The 14,031-nt window shown below is 43.4% G+C and overlaps 1 protein-coding gene across 1 annotated transcript; it reads left to right on the forward strand.

The window, feature by feature from the left end:
* Window positions 1–401: 401 nt before the first annotated feature.
* On the forward strand, window positions 402–5,373 carry LOC142574897 (uncharacterized). Its single transcript, XM_075683894.1, has 4 exons — window positions 402–752; window positions 1,715–1,783; window positions 2,837–2,917; window positions 5,261–5,373. Exons 1-4 carry the CDS (start codon window positions 704–706, stop codon window positions 5,371–5,373), a joined length of 312 nt encoding a protein of 103 aa, XP_075540009.1. The 5' UTR covers window positions 402–703.
* Window positions 5,374–14,031: the final 8,658 nt, after the last annotated feature.

A 14,031-nucleotide genomic window follows, 5' to 3' on the forward strand; every position in this document is an offset into this window, starting at 1 on the left:
AATGAACTCCACTGCGCACCTCATGCATGAAAATAAGTTCATGCCTTTTAGTAAGCTTAGATGCAGGCCGCAGTGAACTTGTTAGTATTGAAATGTGGGTAAGCTTGCCATAACAAGCCTTGTTGCCCTTTTTTATAGGCACATCCATATATCCATTGAGCTGAAGGACAATATTTTCATCCCTACTGAGCATCATGTTTGCAGCTATAATCCTCAAATTATGGCTTCAGCAGTGGCACAACCAGGGATGGTGCGGGGGGGGGGGGGGCACACTGGGCACGTGCTTAGGATGTGTCACAAGTGGTGTTTGCGATACACCAGACTCACGACAGACCTATGACGTCTGAAAATGACCAATATTCTATTCATTAGCAGGAGTATTCTAACATTCATGAAAAACAAGGATGAACTGTGGTTTATTTGTTTTTTTGTTTAAATCTAAAAATTGAAGTTAGTTTAGCAGTTGACTGTTGCAGTCATTTGGATGTTTTGCATGCATTTCACTAGGAAGACTAAGAGCTAAGACTTTTTTATTGCCATGGCCTTGACTGTCTTGATGTTGTTTTGCACCATGCCCTTGTGTTGACTTTTGCATACGATATTTTTCAGGTACCCGCTTTATATAACGCAAGAAGGCAGCTGCAAGGACACGAGGATGTGAAAGAGCCAGTGCAGCGCGACTTCACGTAGTGCGGAGGAGCCAATGCCAAAAAATCAAAATACATTGGCATGTTATTTGGACAAGAAAACTAGTATGTGGGTATATTGGGTGTACCATTTGACCAAATGTCAACAAAATCAAGATACAGTATGTTACACTAAGATGAAAATTCTCACGTGCTCCAGGCAGTCATCTTAACATGGTATATTTATGTAATGTCTCTGATTGGAAAGTCAAATCAAGTATGCTCTCTGGAGACAAACACATAGCAGCAAGTGTCATTGAAAAGTTAAAAATGTGTTTTAAGAAAGCTGATTAGTTCTGAGAAGTGACTGCTTTTTGTCTTGCCTCTCAACAGATATATCCATGTGATAAAAAAATAGTGGTACAATGAAATTGCATATTTGCTTAGCGACATGATACATACTTGCAATGAGCACGGTGCCTCTGTTTACTATAAAAAGCAACAGACCATGCTTGGTTAGGTTAGGTCCACTACAACATGCAGGCATTGGTGATTGACACTTTTTTTATTTCTGTGTCGTGAGGTTTATTGACGTGCGTATAGGTGCAGTGGCACGCAGTATGGCTAGTACAAAAAAGGGGGGGGCAGATATATGTAGCTCACTGTACACGACACAGGGCAAAGGAAATCCGTGTTCAGCAACTATGTTAAATGCCATGTACGTAAATTTTACAACACTACTCGTTCGAAGCGCGCACAGGTGCATATTGAAGAAATGTTTCCAGGGTAGATAATTTAGTTCGTAATTTACACTAATTTTGCTCTAACCACGAGACATAATAATTTGAATATACTGCACGGAAAAGCCTAGAGCGAATTAAATTGTGTGTCAGTTTCGTGTGTATACATATAGTCTTTCCTATGCATCAGGTTTTTGGCGTAATGCATTAACAGTTGACAGCCTATCTTATGATGTGTACTCTGTTTACATTACAGTTGTTTATTAGTTTACTCGTTTGTTTTGCGACTGATGAAATGCCGGCATATATATATTTTCAACATTTGACATAACCCTGTATGTTTTGCAGGGACAACCCAGGACGTGCATTTCTCAGCACCCAGTCAACTGCCAAAAGTGACTCAAACACAGGCCACCAGTAAGTGGACATCAGTTGCAATTTCACATTATGCAGTTGGCGGCTGCCTTGTACGGAGGCTTTTTTTTAATGAGATGGTGATATCGTTCTAATGTACATTTTGACCACAAAGGTGCGATCATGTCTCACAGAGGCATATATGGTTGCTATTCTCTGCGAGGGACGTGTTCTCGTGTTCGTGAAGCATTTGTGTTAGGCAGTATTGTCGCCCAATGAGTGGGATATAAACACTAACTCGCCACTGCCGGCAAGTAGTTGCGAGAAACGCATTATGACGCTGTAAAGTTATTTCATTAATTCGAAGGAAAGTTTTGCAGCAGGAAAAAAGGTTGCTATTCCAGGTAAACATGTCTTTTTCTCACAGGTTATTTAGCCAAACTGTGGATGCATGAAATTCGTGACTTATGAATAGATTTTAATTTATTCTTTAGTAATGCTTCTCAAAGAGACTAGAAATAGCATGTGACTACCTCTGCAATCAGCAGACCATACATTTACAGTCATAAGTGGCAGTTCCATGCAGTCTAGCACTCTATATAACCTTTCCTTTCAGCAACATTGGAACTGGTGGCTGCGTTTTCAGAAGGAGAAGTGCTCTTGACACTGTATATGTATGTGTGAATTCGGTTTTCTTCGTATGTGTCGGCTCACTGACAAACAGTGCAAGAATCTGTTGTACCATGAGCCCGACGACGCCTTCTGCTGCTAGAAATGCGGCACTTCGTATTTTATAGTACTGCATGACATTTAAATCAAAGCTACCACATAAAATGATCAAGAAAACTAACCGCTGTTATAGCTGTTTTCCTCAAAAAACGCTTGTCCTTTATGGGCTGTGTTAATCTGAGCTCTCCACCGATGTTTCAGTAGTATTATCCCTTAGTGAGTGAGAGATTGGGGGCAATTAATCGTGTTAGTGTTTAAGTGGTGTCCTAATTATGTGCATTTGTTCCAACAAAGTTGTCTAGATTACTTTATTGTGTAGTGTAAAGCTTATGAAACCATCAGCAACTACTGAGTTGCTAACACGCATATGGATTTGTCACTATACAGGTGGAACTCGGCTGTACCACTGCAGTGCTGCGGAAATTGCCTTCACCAGCGGCTTTGCAACAGCTGTTTCGCAGCATGTCGGTATGTGTTAATTTATAATTATTTTGGGATGGGCTAGTATTATGGACCACTGCTACTCTGTATTGTGACAGATCCATATGATAAGGGATGTAATGGACACAGCGAAAACCTCTGAATTTTTTACTATGGTACATAAACAGGCTCTTTTTTTCGTCACTGGAGCAGGAGAGAAGGGCATGCAGGCACTCCTGAATGTACATATATTTCAAAACATGAGAGAGACATACACACACACACACACACACACACACACACACACACACACACACACACACACAATTAAACTAAAGGCAGGGACGTTCCATCTTTCATCTTGAATTGAATTGTGCAGTGCAAAAATACAACACAGACCACAGAGAAGCACACATGTTAACAGGTTTGATACACACGTTAGTTCAACAGATTTGATACTTCAAGTGTGCTATTTTACACAAGGGGGAAGGGAAAGGGGAGAAAATCTGAAAAAAAAGGAGTGGAAAAAAAGGAATCGTGCCAAAAAGCATGAGAAGCATCGCGCAGCCAGGATCACCAGCAGGACATCTAAAAAGCACTCTGATAAAATTACATACAGGAGAACCTTACGTATAGTTTGTTTCAATCAACTCAGATCACATGCAGCCATTACTGCAATCAAGTTGTTTCCTTATGTCATATGAGGGAATGATGTGGGCCCAAAAAAATGTTTCGAGCTGAAGGATTATGTTCCATTCTAGCCTCATTGCCTGCTTTTTTATCATATTGTTATCAGCTGCTTATGTTAGGGACAAAAAGTAAGAGTACGAACTGTTTCCCGATTCGCCATTCCACACAACATGTCTTTGTGACTATATGTACATGCAGATGATCCATAGTTGAAAAATATTCAGTACAGTAGAGTCTCATTACAAGATGCACTTGGTTGTAAGAGACATCTGAAAATGGTTTGGTTGGTTTTCCTATGTTTGCCACGTTAACAATACTGTATACAAGAGACACCTTTGTTACTAAGGATGACTTTTTAAGTATTCACTACTTCGAAGGGACACAACCCAGACACATTCACTTTGTGCACCTTGTGTGCTCCGAAGGGCGTAAAGATCACGCAATCCTTACACAAGTCAATCGCGCATGTCTCTTTTAGCATGAACCAGAAAAGGAGGGCAACGAGGACAGTGCAGGGCAGAAAGTGTCGGCAATTGAAGCTGACGAGCGTCTAAGAGCACCTCAAAGGTACTGCGAGCAACAAGGCTTGCAAAGTGAAGTGTTTAAATTCCAGAAGTTGGGAAGGAAGCTAACACAATCTACAGTCACTAAAAAAGCTGTGAATGTCTTCTTTAAAGGGCCCCTAAACTACCGAGGTTGAAATTTAGTTGCGGTGTTGCAGTTGTACACAATAAGGCAATGAACAGGTAGCCACGAGAATTTTTTGAAACGGTGCAGTAATAGTGGAGCTACGTGTGTTTGATTATCGAAAAGTAGTCCCCACTCATTTTACTCTTTCATCTGGTACACGCCATATGGACAGTATCGTCTTTTCCTTGCCTAGTACACCTCCAAATGTTACGGGACAGGCCAACACCAACGAGCTCTGTTGCTGCCGCGCTGGCCCGTCGTCCTGCGAGGGGTGGCGCTAATACAACGGAACTATATGGTGACTCGTGTTGAAGAGCCTCGTAGGGAGACCCTTCTGTTGGCGTTTCTGTTCTTTGCCCCCATTGGCTGCCCACAATGGCATCGCGCTACGCGACGAGGAAGAAGGAGTGTGTGTATTTGCTTGCAGGCCTTGCCGGCAGTCGTACACTTTCGTTCGACCAATCGACAGCACCGGAAACTGGTGACATCATCAGAGACAGCCTGGTGACGTCAGGACAAACTGGGGGGTGCAGGATAGGTCCAGAGAGGCGCACGGGGTCATTTTCTTCATATTGTGGTGCTCCGGCAGTGCTACGCACTCTGGCATTTCGCTTCGTCGATCGTGGCGGCATTCTGATTTCGATACGCGTGTTTACTTGAAATGTTCAAAAAATGTCGAGAAGTGGTTTAGGGGCCCTTTAAGCCACCCTGAGCATTTATTCCTTCAGATATATCAAAACATACTTTAGTGATGATGCATAATAAAGTGATCTAGTCTGGCTCCTCAGTGTCTCAAAATTTTTGGTTTCGAGAGACATGTTTCCCGTGCCTCTTGAATATCTTCTGATGAGGCTTTACTGTAATATACACAAACAATTGTAACTCCTCCTGCAAGTATTATTCATTAAGCCCGGTCACTTATGTGCAAAGCTTGTGGTTAAGTCTTGATGTCCGTACTTTTTAGAGCTATGTTTATTAATTCATGCTGTTCTTATTGGTTCTTCGATGCAGGAGACAATGCCTACGAAATTATTGGCCCTGATTATGAGAGCGCTCAAGGGGCAAACAACATCTCTGTTGCAGAAGTGAGCCCGGTACCACTTGGAAGTTACCATGACAGATGACACTGCAGCAATAGATACAGAGACTGCCACGTCTACTGCAGCTGCAACAGTGTACGAGGCAAGCAGCAGCGCGTCAGCATCAGCAGCAGTGTCAGAAGGAACCACACCAGGCCTGGAAGAGCAACATGTGTGCTATCACTGACTTTTTTTGTAGTGGATACAACTCATTTGCTCAACATACAAAAGCTTTTCACCACGACTGTGAGCCAGTGTTATTGTGCAGCAAGTGCGAGACTAAGTTAGGTGTTATAACACAGTACAAGCATCACTTTAATATATGCAAATGCAAACATATTACAGTTGTTGCCTCCCCAGCCAGCCCACATAGTGACAACAATGTGGAACACATGGTGGGACACACCTCTCCCCCATTACAAGATAGTAGAGACTGTCAGTGTTGTTGCTAGATTGACTGGTCTTTGTAGGCAACTAGAAGGACAACACAGGTGTCATAAGATTGTTGTTGATGTTGTTGTTGAAGAGATAAAAAAGAAGTTTGATGCAGTTGAAGTGCCAACTGATATTGAGCAAATCAAAAGCAACCACCTGAGAAAGCAACACTATCGAAATTTGGGTATCTATGTGCCGCCAACTCTGATAAGAATGGCATAGGACAGAAGTGTGATGAAAATCACACAGACACTGCTCTTGCATCACTGGCCACAGTGAGCAGCGACTTGTAGGGCAAGAGAGTCAACTGAAACTAACATTATGATATAGTGTCATGCTCCCATGTGACCACTTTTCAAGTTATTTTGCAAGATACAGCTCAACTTCCAGAAACGAGACTGCAACTTGTCTGTAAAAAAGCTTTCACAAGAAATTATTCATAACACTATTAACATAGCAGTATCTTTCTTTTGTGTTGGTTCGAGGTTCCCGGCTGTCCAATAATGCAAAAATTGAGGAAAAAAAGAACATGTGTCGTACTTACACCTTTTTAACAAGTACGAGGGGGACAGAACTTTTCTAGTCATGCATCTTCATCAGACTATCAAGTTTTTAAATGCCTTTTATAATTACTATTACCAGTTATATCTGAGTGCATTGTATGCATGTAGCAGGTGTAAAATCAGGTCAGTTGGATCAGATGCCTTATCTGCAAGCGAGCCCTATATTCAAGAAATTTGAATTAAAATAGTTACGTTAGAGACGCAGTCTTTCAGCACTTTATTGCCTGTGGTTTAAGCATTGCTCAATATTTTTGTGGGTGGCAATTTCAACCGGCACAGCACTGCGCTTTGCCACAGTCACATTTGTTTTCAAAGCGGTGTTTACCATTTGTGTTGATCTGTTTGTGTATGCATAGAGCAAGTTTTTAATTTATATTTTTCTGCATTCTTGTGCTTGCACTAAGCTTGTATAAGGCAGTTACAAAATGTGCATCACTATAACGAACTGTTCTGTTGAGCTTACACTTGCAAATAATCGTGTTCAGATGGCCGCACTTCTATGCGGGTGCACCGCTAGCTTTGTGTGTGTTCTCATGTTTGTATAAAGCTTATATAAGCTAGTTAGAAAATGTATGTCACTAAGCATTGTGATATTCTTTAAAGAACTGCTTGGTTGGTTTTACACTTGTGAATTAGTATTGAGGCGGTGGTATTCCCATGTATGCCCACTGCTAGCTTTCTGTGTCCTCACGTGTTTGTATTAAGTTTCTACAAGGGAGTTAAAGCATGTACGTCACTAAGCGCTGTGATATTTTTTAAAGAACTGCTTTGTTGGTTTTACACCTGTGAGTAATAGTACTCGGGTGGCACTAGTCATGTGTAGGTGCAAAGGGACCATTTGTATACATTATGCTCATGTAAAGCAGTTACAAAGTGTATGTCACTAATTACTGTGATATTTGTTGAATTGCTGTGATGGTTTTACACATGTGAATAATAGTGGTCAGGACACAGTACTTGCGGTGTATAGTTGAATTTATACACTGCCAAGACATGGGCTGTATACGTACCAAAAGAAATGTATGTCATTATATTGTTGTGATTATTACTGTTTGGATTTTATTAAACTGTAATAAAATTGTTTCTTGTATCTATTGAGGTATGGCAATTTGTCATGCAACCAAACTGAGGACCTGAACTTGTGCATACAAATAAACAGCTAATTTAAGAGTATACTGCTCATATTCTGCTAAACCAGTTTAACAAATCTTGTACTACAATGCTGGAAAAATGACAGAGCTGACTCGGATGTACAGAAAAAGTTCTGCACTGGCTGAAGGACTGCCCCACACTGGAGTTCGTAATGTTGCGTTTATTGGAGTAGAACAGAAAGTGCACTTCTATTAAAAATGCGACAGTCGGTGCAGAAACATAAGGCAGACGAGCGGATGTGGCACATTTTTTTCGGGGCCCTCCATGCCTACTACTGCATTTCTAGTCTTCCTGTGCTCTGCGTATAAGCCCCTGTTCAGCCAAGGTTTTTACTCCATGACAGTTGTTCTACTGGGTCCGTAGCAATATTGAAGAAAAAAATTCAATGGTTTTCAAGGACTTTCGAGGCCCCGACACAGTAACTTCAAGGACCTCGTGCAATGTGTGTAGTAGTTTGGACAGGCAATAACTTGTTCAAGAACACCGTTAACTTTAATGCAAACAAAAGAAAACAAAACAAATAGCATTTCAGTGATTTCAAACATTTGAAAGACTGCTAATTTGCCTTTCACCGCCCACCACTAAACGCACACAAGGAAGCATTTCAAGAAAGCGCTCAGTTTTTCTGCAATAGCACAATTAACTACTTGGACCTGCAACATTTGCAGTTTTTGAATACTGTTTGGTTTGACAGTGTATGTGATGTCATCTGTTGCCTCAGCCTTTTTCACCATCAAATAAGCAATACTCATTTCTAATTTCTTTTTATTGTGTCGGTCGCTCTCAATTTACTCTTCACGGCTTCTCTTCGAATGCCTCAACTGTTGAGCTTCCTCCTTCTGCTCCTCCAAGCACATTTGTCGCCGGTTCCATGTGCATAAAACTGGTATCTGCAGCTCCTTTGTAATTTCAACTTTAAGGATGTCGCTTTCCTTCTATTACCTCCAAAGACAATTTGCTGTGACATGAGAAAGAGTGTCACAGAAGGGAAAAAAAGCGCTTGGCAATGTCTGCTAAGTCTAGTCAAGTGTACAAGTTTAAGGACTTTCCAGTACTTCTAAAAATTCAAGGGTTTTCAATGCCTTGAAAATGGCATTTTAGAAATAAAGGATTTTCAAGGATCGCTACAAACCCTGGATTCTAGCACCTAAATAATTTTACAAGCTTATTTTGGCATGGAGTTAGGAAATTCATGCTTTCTAGCTAACGCTGCACTATCTCTGTACAGTGAAGCCACGAGAGCGCAACTATTTTGGAGTAAAGAAAAATACTGAAAGCTTTTAATACCACTCTTCTTTTTTTCTATGGAGCTTCGTATTGCCTAGTTAAGTTTACGAATGTGCCTGGTTTTGGCGGGCGTTTCTTCGACATTTTCTGGAAGAAGCAGATGTCTAGCCCCCGTATTCAGAAATGTATCTTAATACAAAGCTCATGCTTGACTTGATATAAACGACGTCTAGTGCGAACGTCCCCCAAGACGCTCACTGCCTTTCTTTTGGTGCGTTCACGACTTGTGTCGTTTAGATCAAGTCAAGCATGGGCTTCAAGTTATGATGCATTTCTGCATATGGGGGTAAGCGTGCACAATTCCAGGCAACGCACTGTGCCATTGACACCGAGAGAAAACGGGGAAAACAGAGTTAACCACTTATGCTCCTAAACTTTCGCGTACCTGTGGTGTGCGTGTATTGTGGAAGAAGAAACAGCGCAAACACCAGGACGAAAAAAAGCATCAACCACACCAGCGCTTCGTGGTGTGGTCCATGTTTTTGCGTCGTCCTTGTGTTGCGCTGTTTCTTCTAAAATGCTCAACCAACTAGTCGGCAAGTCCATCCTGTGCATATATTAATTGAACACACGCATGAGTGTAGATGGTCTTCGAAGCTTTTAGAACGAGCACTGCCACAGGATACGAGCAGTGCACGCGTAACAAGTGGACACATTAGTCATTTAAACATGCGTGTCAATGCATTTGACGCGGCTATCGGCATAAGCAGTCTCCAAATGTTGGAATGCATGCGCTTCGAAACGCTAACGATCCGCTGCTAATACAGGACAACAGCTCACAGCGGACTGAACCAAACTCTAAACTAATGCACTTGAAAAGAACGCCTACACGGCAGTGTGAGGCACGTCGAAATGCCTGGTACTGGCGTCGCAGTTGCTCACCAGTATACGCGCGAATTAAATTCACATACGTGCATGGTTGGCGCAATACTTTGTATCCGCGTATTTTGGAGAACATGGACTGGAGAAGCACTCGATCATGAGCTGAACGGCACATTTGTTATTTTCCTGCGGTGACGACAAGCCGTGAATAGTTCTCACGTTCAGCAAGGAATGGAAATGATGCAAACGCACACGTATTCCAGTACACAACAGCACAGCACACTGCAGAGAAACCCACCCACCACAGCCGAATCATCAAATACGTTTGGTATATATATAACCTCTAAAAGAACACGACTAGGCGTGGCGGCGCTGTGGTGTAATGGTTATGATGTGTGTTTTGAATTGTACATATGCGAGTGTACGCGGGTTCGAATTCACATGATGTATAGAGCATTGTGATTCTTGATAAGTATGTGATTCCCTTGACAATTGTATTCTAATTAGATTGTGTGACTCCTGATTGTGAAATCTGCGAAGATATTTGCAGATTAAATGTTAATTCGCTTTTTTTTCTCCTCCGTGGCGTTCGTGACGCATACGCATAGGCCGCTTCAGAGCAGTCACGCCTCACGGTAGGCAGCAAATAGCCAGGAAAAAATGACTTTAAAATCCTGCATAACTTTGCTCACGCCTATTCTGAAGGCCGCTTGGAATCGGGCCAGTGTCTCTGAGGAGCCGCCTAGGGAACAGTATATCAGCGGCCCTAATTTGATCTGATTTCCTGCCTGCATGCGTGACCAGGACTTGGCTAAGAGGGTATTGGGAAGAGTACTAGCACTCTGTTCTGAAGGAGTACAAGTACTCTGTTTGGGGGAGTAGAAGTACTCGGTCTGGCGGTGTACTATTAACCCAGCGGGGAGAGTATTAGCACTCTGCGGAAGAGTACTAGCACTCCCTGTGGGAAGAGTATTATCACTCTGCGGAAGAGTACTAGCAATCCCTTGCGGTGGAGTAACAAAACTCTGTCAGGAGGAGTTGACCTACTCTCTCTCAAAGAGGGTCGATCTACTCTCGAAAAGAGAGTGAAATATGGGACAAGCAGCTACTCCCTCAAAGAGAGTGCCCGGCACTCCCTTAGTTTTTAGAGTGTGTATTCGCAAAGTCACAGGTATAAAAACTTACTTATTTGTTCAAAGTGTAAGTCCACTGCGCGTAATAATGAACGTGATGAAGGCGGCGCGGGTCGTGGATTCCATACAACATTTACATATCAGAGAAGTTTCTTCAGTGCCAGTGCTGCCCTTCATAAATATATAAGAAACAAGGGCTCTTCATAACTGGAGATATTTGTATGTAGGATAAGTGGTCCAAATCAATAACCTTATGCGTTGCTTCAAGCAGCTGGCGCTCCCTCCATTACATGTGCACTGCGTGAATACGTATCAATACCGTAGGATATGGGTTCGCTCACGCGCGAAGTAGAGAGATTAGTTCTCTTAAATATTTGTATGGCGATAGCAATTATATGGACATTCCACGGTCATTCTGCCGTCGTCGGCGCAGGCGGCGTTACACTGACGTTCCGTGCGAAGTCAAAGGACGATAACATCGTCGCCGCGCGCCGTATCTAGTATGTGCGAGTGAAAGCGTCCGAGGCTGAGCCGTCGATGGTGGCTCAATGTCGCACGCACAATGGAGGAAAGCGGGGAGAAAGCGCGCCGCCTTCATTCGCGCGCAAGGCACCGGGAGGAGGGAAGGGGGGGGGGGCGCCCTACTGCACCGGTGGCTGCGTAAGGTGCGGCTACGCTGGCCCTATCTTGAAAGCCATCTGCGATGGGGACAGCGCACGCGGACTGCTGATAACTTCGTCTTAAGCTTTCCGAGGCACGGAAGAAATAATTAATTCTTCCGAGTAACGCCTGGGACCGCTGGTGTCGCGGCGCACGGACGCGCAATCATGCGGCTATTTTCATATTTCGCGAAAAAAATACAGCAGGAATCGCACACTAAAACGGCTGAATCGGGTTTTTTAAAACAAAATCGTTACTTTTCTATCAACATTTGCGCCCTGAATTAAGCAATTAAAAAGTTCGTTAACTGATCTCATTTAATTAAGGATAGTTCCATTATGAAAGATTAACTCCTGGTGCGGTACGTCACTGCTGACAGAATACCATTGCTTGCATCGTCGCGTATTCTATATTTTGCTATGAAGAACTTGGATAACGATAGCAGGGACGCCCTGTACACTGTTCCGCGTGAATCGGACTCCGTAGCAGGAGTCTACATGCTCATTTGCAAGCTAAACTATAAAAGTATTCAAGGCAATGTGCAATTTCAAAAGGATAAACCTCGCCAGGATATGCACACAATGCTTCTAAACGGGGCAAGGCTATGACACGTGGAACATAGGCAAACCGGTCGATGGGACGCCGTCTCAAGAAACCAAGAGGCGAACGGTGCGACGCGGTCTCATAAGGTACTATGCGCTATGTGCCTGAGCGATGCCGATTCCAGCTGTGCTAACCATGTAATACTTGACGGAAGCAAGCTAGCTCCAGGTCTTGGAACGAGCGGTGTGAGTAGCCAAGCGTGAATCTTCAAGCGGAATCATAAAACGTTTATTTTTAATGGCTGCCCAAATCAATGGCCCTGAAGCACACCACTATCTCAGGTACTTGGCTATCACCATAAGAAATCGCTGAATATGGCGCTCGTACTCTGCATGAAAAATCAGTACTTCGGAGTTCTGAGCGCATGAGAGCGTGCGGAGAGCCAGCGGCTCTCGCCTCGCATGTGCCACGATATTGGGGCGAGCTCCACACTACAAAAGCTGGCGCTGCCATCTGCGTGAGGTGGTATGAAGGGATCACGTGAACAGAGAGGCCTCGTTGGCTGCTTCGGAAGCGCCGAAGCAAGCTGAAATCGGAAGTTTAAACGTCCCACCTGCGTTGCGGTCCTGATTAAGTGGGGAGGTTTTCTCGCTTCGGTTGTCTGCTTGAAAACACTTTAAAGCACTATATTAGGTAGCGGCTACCTGTGAAGGCGTCCTACAGGGTAGGCCGCGTCAACTATAAGGAGCGCGTCGCGTTATCTCTTATACTACGCAAGCGAGGTGCTTCCGACAGATGGCGACTCCGTAAGTCCTTGCCGCCAATTGGTCAAGAGGGGTGAGACTATTCTTCTTTTGCGAGCCTTTGTCGTTTTCCACCTTTACCCATGAGAGCGGCGTATAGCTCAAGAAAATAACAAGCCCAATAAATAATTCTATCGGGAAAGATAAATTGGTGAATAAGTGAATTTGGCGGTCACTTATCCGCAACTGTTTCGAGGTGCGAGACAAGTATAATGGACCTGTACTCTTACGTGCTCCTTGGCGGTAGGTGAAAAATAAGTTGTTGTTTCTCCAGACTTCCGCTTTGACTCCCTGCCGATTTCCATGTATAATAAAATACCTCAGAGCACCTTTCAACATTATTCTGAAATCTGAACCCGATGGAACGCCGTGCAGGGTAAGAAAATACATGACAAGAATAATGTTATATTAAAAGCTGGATAATGTACATCCCCGTTTTGGTTCGTAAAGAGGCTAAGTGGACTAGATATATGTAGCAGACGCATTTTTCAGGGGCGTCTGTTCAATTGACGTAGACCGAGAACACATCAGCCGTAGTATAACCCTAACATGTATAGGCTGTAGTGTATTTTAACGAGCCGCACACAGTGTTAATATGTAACCTGATAGAGCCGAAGATGCGTTATCGCGCGATGGATTCTGGGGCGTAAGAATATGATATTCAGCATAGCAATCAACCTAATAGATCCATTCTCACGTGATTCCTGTCGACTAATTCCGTCGGAATGCCGTCACATGCTTCTTCTGGCGACTTCAGCAAAACGCCATCTTTCTTTTCCAAGTTTCAGAGCTATCATAAAATGGCCGCCACCTTGGGTTTTCTGGTTTATGCCGGGAGTTACCCTAACTTTTTCAGAAAGCGTATGCAGATTAGCACAAGGGTCTCCCGTTTTACTGCTTTATTCATGTTCCGTTTCGCAATTTCTGTTATTATGGTGCATAAGTTATCGCAATTAAACATGTTTCTAGTGGCGGGCAGTGCAGACCGGACGAAGCACAAAAGCAAATAGACGCTCATACCGTGTACTTCCTTTCGTTTTTCCTGCGGGTTGCGTTGTCCACCCCTAGGAACATGTTCAATAACCAGCTCGCCCAGCTTGCCATGCTAATTCAGTTTATTTCAATTAAATCGAAGCGTTTGTCAATTTATATAGTACGTCCGTGGAATAGTTACAACATGCAGCAGGCAGCCCACCCAGAGGAAGGATGATCGCCGCCATCACTGCTGAAAGTAGCATGTCATTCTAATTAGTCAAGACCAGAGGCCAAGAATGAGGTTGGACTTCCTGAGTCAATAGGGCAAAA

This window comes from Dermacentor variabilis, chromosome 3 (genome assembly GCF_050947875.1).
Source record: "Dermacentor variabilis isolate Ectoservices chromosome 3, ASM5094787v1, whole genome shotgun sequence".
NCBI lineage: Eukaryota > Metazoa > Arthropoda > Arachnida > Ixodida > Ixodidae > Dermacentor > Dermacentor variabilis.

Excerpts from the sequence above, each read along its gene's own strand:
- LOC142574897 (XM_075683894.1), top strand. The coding sequence starts at position 704 with ATGCCAAAAAATCAAAATACATTGGCATGTTATTTGGACAAGAAAACT. Across the intron at positions 753-1,714 it reads TTATTTGGACAAGAAAACTA|GGACAACCCAGGACGTGCAT; the intron begins GTATGTGGGTAT and ends TATGTTTTGCAG. Across the intron at positions 2,918-5,260 it reads AGCTGTTTCGCAGCATGTCG|GAGACAATGCCTACGAAATT; the intron begins GTATGTGTTAAT and ends TCTTCGATGCAG.